General features: G+C 41.0%; 2 protein-coding genes across 6 annotated transcripts in view; both read left to right on the top strand.

Moving 5' to 3' along the window:
- The window catches only part of chrm3a (cholinergic receptor, muscarinic 3a), a 121,255-nt gene extending 115,095 nt beyond the window's left edge, over positions 1-6,160 (top strand). For 2 of the 3 annotated variants that reach the window (XM_067610447.1, XM_067610445.1), the window contains exon 3: positions 1,915-6,160. In XM_067610447.1, the coding sequence (XP_067466548.1) occupies positions 1,934-3,892 (1,959 nt within the window). In that variant the 5' untranslated portion in view covers positions 1,915-1,933 and the 3' untranslated portion in view covers positions 3,893-6,160. Of the gene's footprint in view, positions 1-1,373; positions 1,476-1,914 lie in introns of all 3 variants that reach the window. The other variant, XM_067610448.1, reaches the window with a different exon arrangement.
- A 1,272-nt stretch (positions 6,161-7,432) lies between these two features.
- fmn2a (formin 2a) overlaps positions 7,433-18,363 on the top strand; it is a 41,320-nt gene continuing 30,389 nt past the window's right edge. For 2 of the 3 annotated variants that reach the window (XM_067610433.1, XM_067610434.1), the window contains exons 1-3: positions 7,433-7,951; positions 8,991-11,256; positions 14,359-14,519. In XM_067610433.1, the coding sequence (XP_067466534.1) occupies positions 9,036-11,256; positions 14,359-14,519 (2,382 nt within the window). In that variant the 5' untranslated portion in view covers positions 7,433-7,951; positions 8,991-9,035. The remainder of the gene's footprint in view (positions 7,952-8,990; positions 11,257-14,358; positions 14,520-18,363) is intronic. The other variant, XM_067610432.1, reaches the window with a different exon arrangement.

The following is an 18,363-nucleotide window of genomic DNA, read 5'->3' as shown; positions in this document are numbered from 1 at the left end:
AATAGCTCTGTGGGAGGTCTGAGATTCTGTCAAGGCACAGGCGCAGCACTCAGCTTCAAACACCTTCCCCTGTGAGATGAAATAGTGTGTGTGTGTGTGCGACTGTGACTTTGTATGACTGCTACGGTTTGTGTATCTGTGCTTGTGCGCACATTGATTTTTCAACACATGTATTTGTCAGGGTATTTGTGTAAATGGTGTGTGAGCAGAAGTATGGGTGAGTTAGAGGAGGGATTAGATTTTTCTTACTTATCTTCACTGGTAACGAGTCGTTGTTTGTTCTCTTCACACAGGAAGCCTCAAGTTAGTGTCAAGCTCAACATGTACCATTGTTGTAAATGTCAGCAGAAGAACACCAGATTCACAGCTTTCACAATAAAAAAGGAAGCACTTTGTAATGTGCTGCACTTTGTCCAATTACTCTTTCCAAATAAAATGCAAAATTATATATATATATTTTTTTTTTACGTTTTTCATTAAGCATAGCTTTTTTGTTTATATCACACAAACACATAAACATACACACAACTGAATGCAAAACACCATGGTAATTATACATGGATTGCACAGCAAAAATTGAATTGGGTAGGACATGCTGCTTTACGAAATGCCAGTTCCCCATCTTATCCAATCATCATTATCAAGGAACAGCTTTGACAAAAACAGCAGGATCGTCTGTTTATTGTTTTTGTTTCCATTGCAAAGTGATCCCCAATCAAACAACAAACAGCACTTCATACTCTCCAGGATCATGCTGATATTAGCTCTTGCAGTGCTATTTTCTCTCTGTTTCACCATTAGGTTTTGTCTCTGCATAGCTTTCTCTGCCTGAAATCTGTCTCCAACTTGCTTTTTCTTAGAGGGCTCCTGGAACACCAGATCAAATCTGGTAACAAATTAACTAGCACGGAGACTTTGCATCATCAAACTGACACCAAAAACCTCTGTATTCAGGCAGGAAGACAGACCAAGGTCTTAGAGTTCTCCCTCATACATTGATCTCTACTTTGTCCTCAATTCCTCCTGCTCTCTGCAAGCTCATACTTACAGCAAGGTGATCCACAGCCAGAAGAAAAGGATGATGTTCATGTTATAGCCTAGCTGAGCCAGCAACATCATCAGGGACTTTGTTCAGTCTTTGACATGCTGTATAGTTGTGCAGTTTCATTGCTGATGTCTGTCATGTTCATATTTTAGAAAACTGAATCAACAGAATGTCAACAGGATTACTAAAAAATATATCACTAGATTTCCTTTTTATGTGTTTGACTGACAGACTGACTGACAGACAGACACTAGAGCTGACACCAGAGATACATTTTGAATAAAGATCAACAGCATGCTAACTCTTCTTGCCACACCTGATTTGACAGGAGAAAGCAGCCCCTCTCCAAGACTTAATGCTGTGCAAAGTGCAAGCCAAACAGTCATCTCTATAGACTGTGCAACCATTAGGGAAAATACATTACCTGCATGTAAGTGAAATGTCTTTGCAATCAACACCTGCCTCCTATGACATCCAGCAAATTGCAATCTTTCTCTCTGACTGAAAGTTTTGGCTGTCTAGCCTTGTTGATTCAGATGTCAAGGTGTAATTCAATATATGGGTTGCAATGCATTTACAGTGTGCATGCAGATCGTCTACAAATTAAGTTACATGTGAATATTTAAAAGGAAAGAGAAACAAAGATCTTTCTTCAACTGCCTTTTTAGACAGGCTTGTTAAAGCAGGTTTCTAGCCTCACCTACTGGATATAAATAGGAATGTCAACTTTTCATGTGTTCATTCCTTCTATCACTCTGTCCTTTCTCCCTTTCTACCTCTACCTACCTCATTTTGTTCCAAATCCTTCCCTCTCTCCCTCCCCTCTTACCTCTTTTTTCTGTTTTTTTCTACTCTGTCTCTCTTCTTAGAATATGCCAGGACATAACAATGACCTCCAACAGCACAGACCCTGGTCTCTTCCTGACTGCCAACACCTCGCCACCAGCGGCAGGAGCCTACCCACAATCCAATGCTCTCCACCAAGGAGGAACTGGAGGAGGCCCTTGGTTGGTTTTTCATGTGAATACCCTGGGTGACAATTCCTCTTCCACCAGCAAACTCTTAAATCTCACCTCTGAATCACAAAATGGAAACCAAACTGCAGCCTTTGACTCCTTGGGTGGCCACCCTGTGTGGCAGGTTGTCCTCATTGTCTTGCTGACAGGCATGCTGTCACTGGTCACCATCATCGGCAACATCTTGGTAGTGGTATCCTTCAAGGTTAATCGCCAGCTAAAAACAGTCAATAACTACTTTCTGCTGAGCTTGGCTGTGGCTGACCTCATCATAGGGGTCATCTCCATGAACCTCTACACAGCTTATCTTGTGATGGGCCACTGGGCCATGGGCAACTGGGCCTGCGACCTGTGGCTGGCTATAGACTATGTGGCCAGCAATGCATCAGTTATGAACCTACTGGTCATCAGTTTTGACCGCTACTTTTCAGTAACCAGGCCTCTGACTTACCGAGCCAAACGGACCACAAAGCGGGCTGGGATCATGATTGGCTTAGCCTGGTTTGTTTCTCTTGTTCTGTGGGCCCCAGCCATCCTTCTATGGCAATATTTTGAGGGTCAAAGGACAGTACCCCCAGATCAATGCTACATCCAGTTCCTCTCAGAGCCCACTATAACCTTCTGCACAGCCATGGCAGCTTTCTACCTGCCTGTGACGATAATGAGCGTTCTCTACTGGCGGATTTACAAGGAGACCGAAAACCGTTCAAAAGAGTTAGCTGGATTGCAGGGTTCAGGGTCTCGTGGTGGGGTAGGAGGAAGAAGTGGGAATGGTGGCAGTGAGAGAGCCCGTTTTGTGCATCAGACAGGAAGTTCCAGAAGTTGCAGCAGCTACGAGCTGACCAGTTTGTCTCAGAGAAAGAGCACATGTCGGGAGCTGGTTGGCCGCTTCCATTGCTGGCCTGGGGTTCGTTCTTGGAGACCTGGTAGCACCCGACAAGGAGAGGGAGACCCAGACCAGAGCAGCAGTGACAGCTGGAACAATAATGATGCTGCAGTCTCATTGGACCACTCTGGGTCTTCGGAGGATGAAGACTGTGGAGGCGGAGAGATGATCTCCCAGAGTCATGCTATTTTCTCCATTGTTCTCAGCCTGCCTGGTATTAAGGCTGCTGTCAACTCCCAACTCACTTCATGTGAGGATCTGGATGCAGCCTCAGAAGAGGACCCCCTCAGAGGGGCGGAGTATAACCGAGACAGCCTCTCAACAGTCACCACCAACACCACTGCCGCCGCCACTCCTGACGGAGCAAACAATACAGAGAATAGCTACCACCAACGCTTCTGCTCACGCAAGAGTCAGACCATGCCTAACATCCAGGCTACGTCTAACACAGGCTCCCTGGATGGTCCCCCAACAACCCCTAGCACTGCCACCAACACTACTACCACCAGCACAGCCACCAAATCCCCCACTGTCCCAATGTCCTTCAAGGAGGCAGCTCTAGCTAAGCGTTTTGCATCCCGAGCTCGGACTCAGATCACCAAGAGGAAACGCATGTCCTTAGTGAAGGAGAGGAAGGCAGCTCAAACTCTCAGCGCCATCCTCTTTGCTTTCATCATCACATGGACACCTTACAACATCATGGTGCTGATCAATGCCTTCTGTAAAGATTGCATCCCGGAGACCCTATGGGCACTGGGGTACTGGCTGTGCTACGTTAACAGCACAGTCAACCCCATGTGCTACGCCCTGTGCAACAAGACTTTCCGTACAACCTTTAAGATGATACTGCTGTGCCGCTGGGACAAGAAAAAAAGGAGAAGGCAGCAGTTCCAGCAAAGGCAGTCAGTGGTCTTCCACAGGAGGATTCCCAGGGAGTCCATGTAAAGGACAGGAAATTTGGATGGTTGATAATCGGAAATTGAAAGATTTCACATAGGACTAGGAAAAGGAAGAAGCATCCATATAGTTTTTTCTTTGGAGTTTCTTTGCTTGGAGATCCTAAATGTGTTTCTCTGCTAGTATGTCAAACACAGCAACCCTTCGTGGTGGTTTTGAGGTTTATGTCAGTGCATCCATTTAGCAAAGCTGTGTGTATGCATGAAGGGTTGTATGAGGTGAGGTCCAGAGATGAAAGCTTTCCCTCTGTCCTTGAAGAACTCTCTACCATTTCACACAAGTGTAGCTGAGAGAAAACAAACTTGAGTGGAAAATAGTAGAAAAGGGCTTTAAAATGCATTGCAGGAGAATTATTGAAGTGCAATTGACACAAGGGTCATTCTTGGGTCAGATATCTTTGTCACAGGGTTGGGGATTCACATTTCTTTCATATCTCTCTGTGGGTAGCTAGATCTGTAACGTGCAGAGTGGTTTTGCATTTCAAACAAAACTATGTATCTGTAATACGTCACTGAAAGCCAAGACAAACTATTTTGTGTTCACAGGCTTCTGCATTGTACTGATTTGACTGGCCATGCTCTTGACTGGCATGTGTTTTTATCAGAACATCTGTATATTGCCTTTCTACATGGATATAGCTTTCCTGTGTCTGATGAAATATAAAGAGTTCTTAAATTGTGTCCTTACTACAGTCAACAGAGATCTGTTATTTTTGTGATATTCATCTTTGGTTTTCTAAATATTCCTGAGATTTTGAGCCAGTCTGAAAATGATTCTTCTAATGAACTGAGTTGTGAATATTCTGTGTGGCACCACAGTAAGTGAACTGCTGTTGTGTTCAATGTGATTGTTGTGGTTTTTATGGTGGAGACAATAAGTACATTGGTTGTGTTTTATGTACTTGCGGTTTTCTGTCAAGAGTAATGATTATACAATGATGATATTCTGTTTGTGTACATTTGGATATTTCTGACTTGATACACAATGATTGATTGCACACACAAAGATGCCCATTTATAAAGATGTGTTTTTGATTGTACACTATCTTTTAAATTTCTACAGAACTACATATCTATGAAACTCTTTGTAAGATGCCATCCATCTTTGATTTAGTAGAGCAATGGCAGCCTCTAGTGGCCTGGGAAAGACTTGTTGTCCAGGCTTTATCACTGTCATTCAAGCCTCCACAGTGCAGTATCAAAGTCCCATTCTGCCAATATGAAGGCCAGACAAAAATTCACAATTGTGCAGCAATTATTCATACATCTACAAGTCTGTTTGGTTTCATGAATTGGCTTATTAATTTTAATTTAGATTTTAAAAATCTATTCGGCATGTAAAAAAAGAATGGCTACAATCATTGAAGGTAGAATATTTTTTGTTTCATTTGTTTCATATGATTTATGGGTGATTGATTTCTTCTTCAGTCTTATTTCTGAGACTTACAGCAATTGATTTGTGAATAGAATAGACCCTTTTCAGGGCAGACATTTTGACTTGTCAAAGCAGGAAAAGCACAGGTGGAATTAATAACATTAATGATGGCTCCATTTAGGTGAGTTTCAGGACTCTGGTATTGTGTATGCTCACTCACTGACATGGCTTACTGGGACAATTAATGGAATAGAGCCATCATTAATGTTAATTTTTACACCTGTGCTTTTCCTGCTTTAAACGGTTAAAGTATCTGCTGTGGAAAGGGTCTATTGATAGCTGTCTTGCTCTACATCAAGTGCAGAGAGTGAGTGAACACCACATACCAACAAAAGTCAATATAAAGATGCCAACTAAGGCAAAAATATGTTTTTATTTGTAATGCACATTATGTTATTCTTTTCATAAGTAGATGGTTTATACATTGTTGCAGCACCCAAATCGTTCAATATGAATATTGTGGAAAAGGCATTGAAGGCAAAAAATAAACTGTATTATGACAACTGGCATACTAAAGAAAGAGTATAATGTTTGATTACAATGGACACAATAGTCATACATAATGGTACGACTTATGTGCTGTATACAAAAGACATGTTAAAAATTATCCCATGCCTGTCATCAGTGGATATTTGGTCTGCTTTCAACACAATGACTCCAGTGTCATAACACATTCTTCATGAAAATATAAGATTTTTGTACCTAAAGATTAGGAATGTAAACTACCAAAATGGTGAACACAAACATTTTGTTACATTTCAAGTATGCCAATCATACTCATATTTTAAGTCAATAAACAAACAAAAAACGTTTTGACAGAAATTATCAGTTCTTTTGTGTTACAAGTCATGATTGTGTTATTTTAATTTATAATTTAATTTATTTTTATATAATCTTTATTTACCCGGGGTAGTTTCACTGAGCATGAATGCTTTTTATTCAGTATTGTCCTGCCTCATATATACACTATTACACACATTCACATCTGAAATCTGACACATACTGCAGCCCACCAAAGCAGTGTGATCCCTTCTTCAAAGCCACTGACTGTCTCCACGGTTTATTATATTTTGCTAATTTGGTAAATTATCTGATGTTCGCATTTTTCCATCAGTTCTAAAAGGTTAGTACTGCTCTGAGTCCAGTTGATGTGGTTTATTTTTCACTGTCACATGCAACATGTGCAAAAGTCAGTGACCACATATCTTCTAGTAAAAAGACAGATTATACACAAGTTACTTTAATTTTATGATATGATGCCAACCTCCACACCTAACTGTACTATACTGTATATATTAAGATTTCTTTATTGTCATTTCTCAGCACTCACATACATTGAAACAGAATTTGTCCTCTGCATTTGATCCATCCTATACACTGGGGGGCGGTGGCCAGGGGACCAAATCCAGTTCTTTTTGTCAGTGTCGGTGGCAAAAAGAACTGGACAGGAGTACTAGCCCTAACATACATGTCTTTCATGTTGGGAGGAAACCGGAGCACCCGGCAGCAACCCAGGCAAACCCGGGGAGAACATGCAAACTCCACACAGAAAGGACCTGGGACGGCTGGGGTTTGAACCCAGGACTTTCTTGCTGTGAGGCAACAGTGCTTTGTAATGTTTAGCGTTATTATGGCCTCCGTTCTTTTTTGGAGACTTGCTTTTAGTTGTTTGAAGAAATTTGTTGCAATATTTTGAACCTCCGAATAGTATGACCTCATTATCTTAGCAGGACACTGGGTTATTATACAGCTGTAGAATTCATTTCCTGCAACTCAAATGCTGCCTGGGTGTTTAGCATGATGTTAAAAATGAATTTATGTCCTCATTCAAAACCAAATCAACATAATGTGCTTCCAGGAATAGGCCCCAATTTTTATGTAGATTATTTCCTTCTCTGAGTTGTTGCCCTGTGACAACTACACATCCTGGCAGAACCATAATATCGACTTGTGCTTTTTATGTGTAAAATACTGAAATCTCAAATACTGTCTTTGTAATGATGATAGTTAAATTTTGAAGTTTCTTCATATTTTTTTAATTTAACATTCTACATATTAATGAAATACCTCCACTCTCATCAGAAACCAGTCGTTGTTTGAATTAGCAGTTAGAGTCACTGACGTGTTTGGTAACAGCTTTTGTTGGGAGGACACAGCTGAAGCTCATTTCTTGATTGGAGGGATGGACTTAAAAGTGGCACCAGGATGCACCAAACCAAGAGTGGAGAATACTGATCAACTTGATATTATGGGTGTTGGTGGAGGAGGAGGAGGTGGCTTATGCCTAATTTTTCAGATAAATATGATTCCAATGTTACAGTCTGACACTACAATATTAGCATAGAGTATCTGATTTGACCAGAAACTGAATAAACAAGAGTGGTCTTTGACTGTTGCACATTTCTGAATGTCCTCATGATGACATTTGATGAAGTTAGTCAGGGGAGTCTCAGACATTGCTAATGGGAGATGGCTGACGAAACCAGACATGTGATGAGAAAAATACCAACTTCATGTGACCCATGGCTAAGGAGCGGCTCGGTGAAGACAAACATCCATTTGTGTTGTTTTCTTCAGTCAGTTCTGAAACACTGAGGAGAGTCCACCAGTCAGGCAAGTACACTCGTTTATGATACAAGTTTAAAGAGATCTAACTAAGTGGTTTTTCTTCTGTCTTTCTCAACATTTCATATATTGTTTAATTTGACCACAAATGTTTCAAATTTGACTCATGTTGCAAAGTGATGACATAAAGTTGGTTTTAGAGCAGACCAAAACATGTCCTGAAATGCTCAAGAAGAAGGAACTTTAGTCAGTTGTTTGATTTTGGACAAAAACAAGCTTTAATTTGTATGTGTAATGAATGGACATGTTGGCAATTTCTTGTAAAAGTTTTTCTTAGGATTCTCATTTTGAGAGTGTGCGTGTCATTGATGTTTGTTATTGGTGTTTTTAGTTTTCAGCCATTTTATTTGTATTATTGCTTAAAGCAATAAGCTTAAAGCAATAATACAAAAAAAATAAATAAAAATGTTGTATTATTGCTTAAAGCAATAATACAAAATAAATTTTAATTTTCTGTAAGAAACGGATAGCAGTCTTGGTAATGAGTGTTAGTTGGGTCTACTTTGCCTGCACCACACCCATAGGCATTATCAGTCCTCAGGCATTCCTTGGTGCAGGCGCACACACACACACACTAAATATCCGCTATTAGAGATGTTTGTAATTAAATGTTTTGCAATAAGTGTCATTTGGCTTCCTAAGTGGACCCAATATACGTCACCTGACAACAAAAGGCGGTTTTTATTTGTCAAGGCCAAAGTGAAACAAAGTTTCGATCTCAGACTAATTTGCTACAATTAAATTACTCTTTTCTATCATTACATGGGCAAGATGCACACATTCTAATCAATACTGGCAGTAAAATAGACTGAGATGAACAATTGGATGAATGATTTGTTTGAGAAACGACACAAAAAACCACACTGCAGGGCAACAAGAGAAATCAAACTTAAAATGTCAACCTGCATTTTAGCTTTTACCTCATGAGTCCAATAAGAACAGAATGTCTGTCCTGCTTTTGTGAAGCTAAGCCAAAATATAAAGTGAATCAATGTGATTTGTACTTGTTCTTTTCCCTTTACTTCAGCCTGTCTAGATCATCTCCCCCCTGGATGACGCCACAGTGGTCAAGATGCATACTATTAAAACAGTGGAGACCCAAGTGCCCTTTCTGAAAGAGAGTTTCTTCACCACTACTTTCAAAGGCAGGAGGAAGAGTAGCGTTACCAACCTCCTTCGTAAACAACAGCACTCACACCCTAATCAGCAACACCATCAACAACAGTGTATTTTAGAGCATCAGCAGCAGCATCCAAAGCAATTTTTTTCCCCTTCAGTTGAAAACGGACAAGCGCAGCGCACTCCAGAGCATCAGCGCCTTGCTCGCTCAACCAGCAGCCCGTTATGCAAGGCAGATGAGCATACAGGAGCAGATGAGGATAGAAAGGAGGGGCAAACAGAGAGGAAGGATCAGAGAGTGAGAGAGGTTGTGCAGGGGAGGGGGGCAGAGCGAGGAGTGAGTGGTAGTGAGCCCGCGGCTGTCAGTGCCAGTCTCCTCCTCCTTTCATCATCAGCATCATCAGCACTGGGGAAGGCAGCATCATCCTCACAGCTGCCTTTATCTGTGGTGGGTAAACAGCAGGGATCAGGCAGCTCTGAAAGAACTCTGACCAACAGTGGACCAGTATCAGCCCAGGAGGAAACCCATCATGCCCAGCCTCGATCCCATCAGCATGGCCTGTTAGCCAGGGGTGTCCGCCTGTTCAAGAACATGGGAAATCAGGAGGCAAAGCAGAAGAAAGGAGGAGGAGGAGGAGGTGGTGAAGCAGGAAGGGATGTCTCCTGTGATGATGATGCTGATGAGAGGGAAGTGGATAAAAAATCTAAGAAGTCCAACAAGACCAGCAAAGGAGGGGAACATAAGAAGAAATCGAAGTCAGAATCGAAGGGTTCTGTGTTTTCTGGCATGAAGATCAGGAAGAGTTTATCCAAGTCCAAAGGGTTGTCTAAGGATGACACGTTGGAAGATGGAAGGTCAACACATTTTGGCAAGGCAGGGCTCAAGCCCGGCGCAGAAGCAAGCCTGTCTGCTGATGAGATGGGCATGCTATTAGATGCTGACGGGGATCTAGGCTGTTTGACCACAGACAGTCACCAATCCATTGCGGATGAGCTTGGCCGGAAGACAAGCTCTGGGTCGGATGCTGACCTCTACAGTTTTCACTCAGCAGCAGCTGAAAATGAAGATCTGCTCTCTGACATCCAGCAGGCCATAAGAGACCAATGTGTGGCCAGTGACAGGGTCCTAGAAATGGTGTCTGGCCATTTATCAGAACGGTTGATCTTTGAGGGGAGCAGAGCCCCTGAGAACGTAGCATCTCATCAGCTAATTAATTTGGGTAAGGAAATTTTCTCTGCCCCTGTTGATAGTGAATATGTAGCTCAAGAACTGAGCACAAAGTATAAGAATTTCGAGAACGAAAGCCGTGTCATACCCGTATCAAGAAATTCATCTGGTCCTGGGTCCCCGAGTGAGAGTGGTCCACCATCTTCAGCCCCAGACACAGAGAGAAGCAGTGGCAGCCTTTTCCCAAAGACCAACAGTACGTATAGCTTCCCTGACACTACAGCCACCACCACCTCCTATGAGAGTGCTGAGGATGACCTGGACAGCCCGTTTCTGCACCCACAGCTTAGTCAAGGTAATCTGGCTGCACAGAGCAAAATTACGTGTGTGCCATGTGTCCGCTTGGACCCCACCGGGGCAGGTGCAGGACCAATGGGAGCTCACAAGAGTGTGAGCAGTATGGACCTGTCTATGGAGAGGGAGGAGGTTGAGGAATCTAGGAGATGGGACTTCCTGTCCCTGAAAAGGAGGAAGAGCAGTTTGTCTATTAGCCAGCTAACATCAGACAGCCCGTCTGTTTCTCAGCCTAGACAAACATCCTCTACCTCCCCCTCCACCGTCAAACTCTACCCTCCAGTCCACCCCTCCTATGTTAAGACCACCACCAGGCAGCTCACCTCTCCAATTGGATCCCCCATTACCAGCCCCAATGTGCCAAGGAAAACGGATGCCATTGCTGCTTCAGTGGGATCAAGTGGGGCCCAGGGGTTTAGGAGACGCAAGCAGAGGTCCTGCTCCATTGCTGGGCCCCTCAGTGCGTCTGCAGACTGGTCCACAGAGCTGGATGAGCTGAGAGGAAGGCAGGAGAGGGGGGGCAAATTTCCAGAGCAGGAGACACCAGAGAAGGGTCACACAGAAGGGACTTACTGGACACTGGGCTCTAGGAGAGCACATTTAGGACGGCGGACCTCCAGTACTACAGCACCCTACCTGGATGTCTTCTCTGGTGAGTCACATATGAAACAGGTGACTAAACTGACTAAACAAATGAAGTTCAATCAGACATATAAAGTGCTATTAATAAAACAGACTCGATTTTTGGTGTAGACTCACACTTTGGGCGATGCATGATTATGGAAAATAACCCCAACATCTATTAGCAACCTAACTTCTCATCTTGGCCATCATTGCATTGATTCTTGATTGATTTGATGCCAATAGTAGTGGTTAGATGTTGGTATCAACTTTAAGATGGTATCAACTCTATGAACTACAGGTGCAGCTAATTTGGTTAATAAAGACTGGAGTGATTAGTAATGTTTAGGGAAGAGAGAGCACAAGGTATTTTTGGGCTCCTTGACTGCTAAACCAGAATGGAGTAGCCTCTTGAATTTTGAAGTGGATAATACAGGGATGAGGGAAAATATGAATGGAGTCAGGAGGTCTGTCTCAGAGGAAGTAATGAATGATGAGGCAGCAAAGAAAGGATTAGAGTAAAATGGTCTTTCTGACTGAAGACATCTGGCCGATTTACCTCACAGACCTACAATATGGGACAAACCTCTTTAAATACTGTAAGGAAAAGCGCATATTATACTTTTGTTTTGGCATTAATTTAAATACATACATACATACTCAAAGCCAACATTCCTGATAGACCAAACCAGTGCATTTGTTGGGAACTATTTTCAGTTGCGGATTTGGTACACTAGTTACAGCAGCAGGACAGTATATGTGAAATTGACTCAAAATAAACAGTGCCCATGTTCATATGAAGAAGCATGTGTGGCTCATGATGTTTTTCATTGTTTTTGACAACAATGGAGGTTGATGGCACAGAGGAATACACGCAGTATCAGGCTTTATAGAAACAACACTTTTTAATAGGATGAATACATAGATGGTTTTGGTCTTTTCATGGGATTTGTTGACAGTAAAAAAAAAAAAGAAATTAAAAAAATGGAACATCACCAGGCTTTAATGTAGTGGGCCATGTGGAAGTTGCACTTCTCAGTAACTGAATCATACTTTTACTTTGTTTTTAAAGTCATATTGACCCCTCTGTTCTTTCAGAGGCAGCCCTCTCTTGACCAAGCAGCATATCAGAGGAAAACAAGGAATCCAACCATTAAAATATTTTAGTTAGTTTATCATTAATTCCTATTGTTGCAGGGATTCCCCAATGGGCCAGATGTGACTTCTATTTGTTTGGCTCCAAGCTCCATCTCCATGTGAGATTAGGTTATTATGTAATGGTATTGTGAAATGTTTATGGTAATTGCACAGTGATTTAAATTCTAATGACTTACAAATTATCACATTATACAAATGATCACAGTGGGAATACTGAAGTTATAAATTAAAAGTACAATAGCTCATGAAAACCAAGATGAACAGTAGAGGTTCTCTATTGAGAGTGTGTTTTCAGAAAAAAGTGCCTCCTTCTACTGAAACAATGCCACTTTGTCCTCCTTTCTGTTGTGGTGCCTTTCAAGAGCTCAGCTGCTCTACACTGTCTGCCTGTGCTCATAAATCAGAGAACCGAATGACAACACTGTCACCCACCCACGGCGATGCAATTCTCTGATTCCACTGGCTTAGAAACAAAAACACACACGCACACAAAGTGCACACTTGTGGATGCTAAACCCAACTGACAGTTTATCTGCATGACAAAAATGAGTCATGATATGAGATCCGTTTCCATTTCGTCAGGTGAATTTATTGCAGCTAAACAGCAGAGGTACATTGTATCTCGAATCCCCATTAACAGCAACAATTGGCCTAGGAGGTATTTCTTAACTGAAGCACATATGCTGTCCTGTTTTTATTCACTAAGACTGGTTATTTCAGCACTCAAGTCACTCACTCATTCAACAGTACATGTGATACTGATCAGTTCAGCGAGTTTTCCAGGTCACATGCAGCCTTTAGGAAGCAGTAGGAAAACAGAAAGGAGAGAGGAGGAGTAGAGAAAAAGATAATTGAACTGTCATCAACTGGATACATATTCCCTGAGATTAATAAAACAAATTCTGGATTAAACTGATTTGACTCTGGATCTGAATCAAGTGTTAAGAGTTTAATTGTCAGTCTGTGCCTTGATGATTGTTCCTGAAAATTATGTCACACAATTTATGAAAAATCAATTTCCAGCATTACCATTTATGATTGTTTGTCAAACACAACCCCAACATGCTAAAATCAATGTCCACAGGGCCATGAGTCATAGGACTTCATTTATTTATCTGGTGCTGTCCCCTGAATCACATGGTTCGTAAAAAAAAATCAAGTCTGTCTAACAACGTTAACAACTCACTGCAAAATGTGTCAGCCTTGGACTAAATAAATAATAGAGTTATGTTTTCTTTCAGGCTCCACAGCCTCTGTTTCAGCTTCATGTTCCAGCTGCTGTCACAATGTCAATATTTTCCAACCCCCTAATGATTACTTTTGCCTCTGTCACCACCAAAAATCAGGATTCGTCCTTATTGGGGATCCAAACCTGCTCAGGGAGTAAGAGATTATGACAAATATTCCTTCATAGTTATAACAGAAAGTCTTTATTCTTTGTTTGCTCTCTACCAAGACAAAGAAACTCTACTTCACTTATTATGTTCAAATGTAGAATTTGAAATGCCTATAACCATTTGTGTTTTCTAACCATACCATATTCATCTATCAATATATTAAATCCTAAATAATAGTATAAAAACAGAAAATGATTATGAGATGTACTGTGTGGCAACTTGTATCTTGTAGTCATTTAGCATTTATTAATTTTCTGCAGTACCTAGGATATCTCAAGCTGCACAATTAACACCATCTATGCAGTCACAGACAGTGTAAATGGTGTGAGTGGAGTTTGCATGTGTAGGTGTTTAATTATCACATCTGAAACTGAGAGATTTCTTTTCAACTCTTTGGTTGGATAAACATGAGGTGTTTTCTTGAACACTTTTGCTCACCACTCCGTATTAATTATATCTAAAAATACGTAATATGAAAATAGTAAGTCCCAAATGGATTCAAATGTATCTGAACATCCTTCTCTGTACATAAATGGAGCAATAATGGAACCCATTCTTGCACTTTCTTCTGTTCTCAGGTCGCACTCTGTTGGACAAGCTGTGTATGCATCATGGAGATGGGTCTACAGAAGAGGAGGCGAAGGAATTGTGTCACCGAATGTTGGTCCAGGGTCTGCTGCACCCCTTCAGCGACAGCACTGGAAAGCTCCATGGTGACAGCACTGTCTCAGTCTTTAATGTAAGGCCTTTCTTTCCACTATGTGCCATCTCACTTATTTAAAAAAAAAAAATGACATGACCTGGCATCAGCTTGGCCCAAAGCTGATCTCACTTTGAGGTTTTTGTAATAGGAGCAAGTAGATGTTATTTTCTCAGACAGGATTGATTTTTATGCAACCTGGGGGGATGTATTTCAGTCTTTTAAAAACATTAAGGTCAAAATTTAATTCTTTGAATGGCTATCAACACTTAACCCAATTATAATGCATATTTTTAGTTATTATCCTGAGGGCAAACAAACAAAGACAAAGTGATTTCTCGCAGTACCTTTTTATACCAGTTCATTGCCCGAAGGTAGCAAAGACATTGGTTAGTAGACAAAAGAGGAGAGTATATCCCTATAGATCAAATGCTCTGTCTGAGAGTGTAGTTCAAAGTGAATAACAGTCAACCACTTACTGTATGTATATAATGCTGTGCAAAGCGTATCCAATCTCTGTTTCTATATTTACTGCTACTGTGATTCATCCCAGAGATATTTCATCAAGTAAAGAGCAATGGAGCATGTAGTTTGGCTGACCATATGAATGCTGATTTCATGAATCTTTAATTCTCCATTCCAATGCTATGCTCAGACTTAATCTCTTGTGCATGTGTTATCACAGTCCCCTGCAGTGTTCACCACAGCCACTGTCAGGGCCATTTTTATCAAGTGTCCTTGTAGCTGAATCTATCCAACAGAACTGGTTGGGGGGATGAAAGTATAACTTTCAGACAAAATTCAGACAAATGATTGTACTATACATTAATTGGGACTACACTACTTGCAATGTGTGTGAATGTTAAATCCTGTTTAGTGTGCATGTGTATGCCTACTAAGTATGTGCACAGTATATCTGTCTTTATGTCTCAGAGAGGAAAAGACAATGAAATGAGTTGTCTTACTTCATTGGGAGGCATCAAAACAAACTTAGTTATTTCTTTTTTGATAATTGTTATTTATAGTCACACTACAGACTGTATGAGCCACATTCTCAGCAGCATGTTCCCCATGAGAGGGATTGTAATCACTTTATAATCCCCTGATTTCTCATCTAGTGCCATCATCAGGTCAAAATTTGAATTTTCAATAAATATCTGCAAAACTAATGGCATTCCCATCAACCTCAGCTGTACTTTGTGTTTTGTGCTAATGGGCAGATGTTGGCATGTTAACAGGCTGAACTCAGATGGTGAACATGCTAAACAGTGTACCTGCTAAACATTAGCATGTTAGCATTGTGTTTGTTAGCAGTTTAGCATACAGATGTTAGCATTTGGTTCAATGCACTGCTGTGCCACAGTCTAACATAATCACTAGCATGGCTCTAGACTCTTAGTCTTCTTATTTTGTCTGTTGAGTACTAAAGAATGTGAAGAGATTAGTGTTGGTCTCTAGCTGCATAATGCACCTCCCCCACAGATGTGGAGGTATAGTGTACGTGCACATACAGTATGCTTAGCTTACATATATGCATAGACTAATACAAACAAATACACATACACACACACGCACACAAAGACAAAAGAAAGGTATTACTCACCAGAACATGCATGCTCTAAACTACTTTTTGTCACATAAATATAAATCTCTCAAGTACTATTGTATTTGTAGTGTATTCTCTACTTGTCTCAATAGGCCACAAGTGTAGTTTGTTTTTATGTACAACTTTGCCAATGGTCCATAGCTGCATGAATAGACTGCCTGAGACACCCATACATGTTCAGGCATTTCCTCGCATGGCTGGATTAATAGTAGTCCCTCTGACACTCACTCAGTCACACACACAAAAGCACACATACACATCTGTGCTTGCGTAGACCATCTGCTGACCATGTTATGTAACAATTCCACGTGCCTTGGGCTCAGGCTGCTCTTCCCCAGCAAAAAGCTCACCATGTCAGGATGGTACAGAAACTCCTGGCCACTGTGTTTTTCTTTTTTTTCTGTCCCCGGTCTCTGCCTTCTTCAGTCTAGGGCTTGGCCTGGAGTCCTGCATTATTCAGCTTGACCAAGAATAACCTTTGCTGTTGTCATATCGAGTGCACATCTCATTATTATTGCTTTCTATCTTACAGTTAATCTCTCCTCTAAAATAAATAGTTTGAGATCAACACAGTATGTCTTTGCTTCACTGCAACCTCTCCACTTTAATATCTCACCCTTTTTATACACTTTTCCTTTTACAGTTAAATTCCATCTTAAAATTAATCACTTACTGCATCATCTCTGTGCTCTCCCTTTCCTTTTATTTCCATCCTTTCCTCTCATCTCCTATTTGTCCTCCACTTTGCTACCTTAATATGGCATTGTATCCAGTTTCATTACTGTATTTTGCTGGAGAGAACAAATGTACAGGGCTTGGTTTCTTGTTCTGCATACTGCCTGAAATTAAATACTCCATCAGCTTCATTGAGTCCAGAAGTGGGGTTTGGGGAGGATGAGTATCTTAGAACTGTGTATAAATCAAGTGTCATCCCTTTTAATACTTGGCAAAACATTGCTGAGTGGATAAATACTAATGAGTGGCATGGGCTTACATCAATCTGGCATGCTTTGTATCCTGTGTTTGTGGTCCAGGTATTCCTCATGTTGTCAGGACATAAATCTGTTTATACAGTCATGTTGTGGGGACTTGCCTCCCTTATGGGGACAAAAAACAAAAAGCAAGACCCCTTAACCCTAAGTTATTAATTTTATTGTTGAGACTTGGTTTAAAGTTAAGGTAAGTTTAGGATTATGTTAAGGCTGGGGTGAGGGTTAGGGTTAGGCAAGTAGTGGTTATGGTTAAGGTTAGGACACGACTGTTTATGACTTAAGTCACTTTCAGGGACACACACCAGACTTAAGACCAGTTGATTTGGGAACGGCTTGTACAGTTGGGGACAAAAGCCATGTTCCCAATTGGTAAAACGCTGATTTTTGGGTCAGTGGTTATGGTTAGGGTAAGTCTCCAGGAAATTAATGTAAGTCTGTGTAAATACCCCAAAAGTGACTTAACAGATGTATGTGTTTGTTTGTTTGTTTGTTTCTGGCTGTAGGTAAGGTTACCAGGATCCAGCTAATGGGTTTTGTCCTGAGAGCAACACTCAGTATCAAACATCTATGTAGTTCATGTCTGACTGGGAAATATAAGGCCCAAATCTCAGAAAGAGTAGAAATTATGCTCACAAGTGATTCACAGACGCACTCAGTTTACACAAATTAAACAGATTCCTGTAGTCTTAGTGTTTGATGATTTATTTTACACTGACACATATTAGCATGTAGTTCATCACTATATGGCATTAAGCTCACCATGCTAGTTTCCTAGCAATAAATTACTTGCTTTGGGAAGATGGAAAGCACCCAAGCATTTAGGATAACATGAGGGACAACCCAAGCTCTGCTTTGATTTGAAAATGAATCTGCTGTAGAGCACGCTCTAGCTGTAGTGTCTGATATGGTCTGCAGAGTCTTTTCGAATAAGTACTTTAACATAATATGAATATACAAACACAAGTGCACTGATTCTCAGATTATAATTAGACTCACACACACTCACATACAGTACCTGCAGCTGTAATTATAGTATAGTGCCTTTTTTTTGACACGTAACCGTAACATCAAGAAGCTGCCAAAGATGCATTGTGGTCACATGTTGAGGCATCTTTAAGGCCGTATTGCATACAAATGTCAAAGTGATTATAAAGTAGACTGTTTGAAGAAAGAGGGGGAGTAAGAATGCAAGAATAATTCTTTCAATGTGCCCTTAGACTTAGTTTTTATCTCTTACCATTGACGCACAGCCCTTGGTAAATGAGGTCGGACAGTAACCCTAGAT

Source organism: Thunnus thynnus, chromosome 14 (assembly GCF_963924715.1).
Source record: "Thunnus thynnus chromosome 14, fThuThy2.1, whole genome shotgun sequence".
NCBI lineage: Eukaryota > Metazoa > Chordata > Actinopteri > Scombriformes > Scombridae > Thunnus > Thunnus thynnus.
Note: the sequence above shows the minus strand (reverse complement) of the source record. Positions and strands in the feature narration are given on the sequence as shown.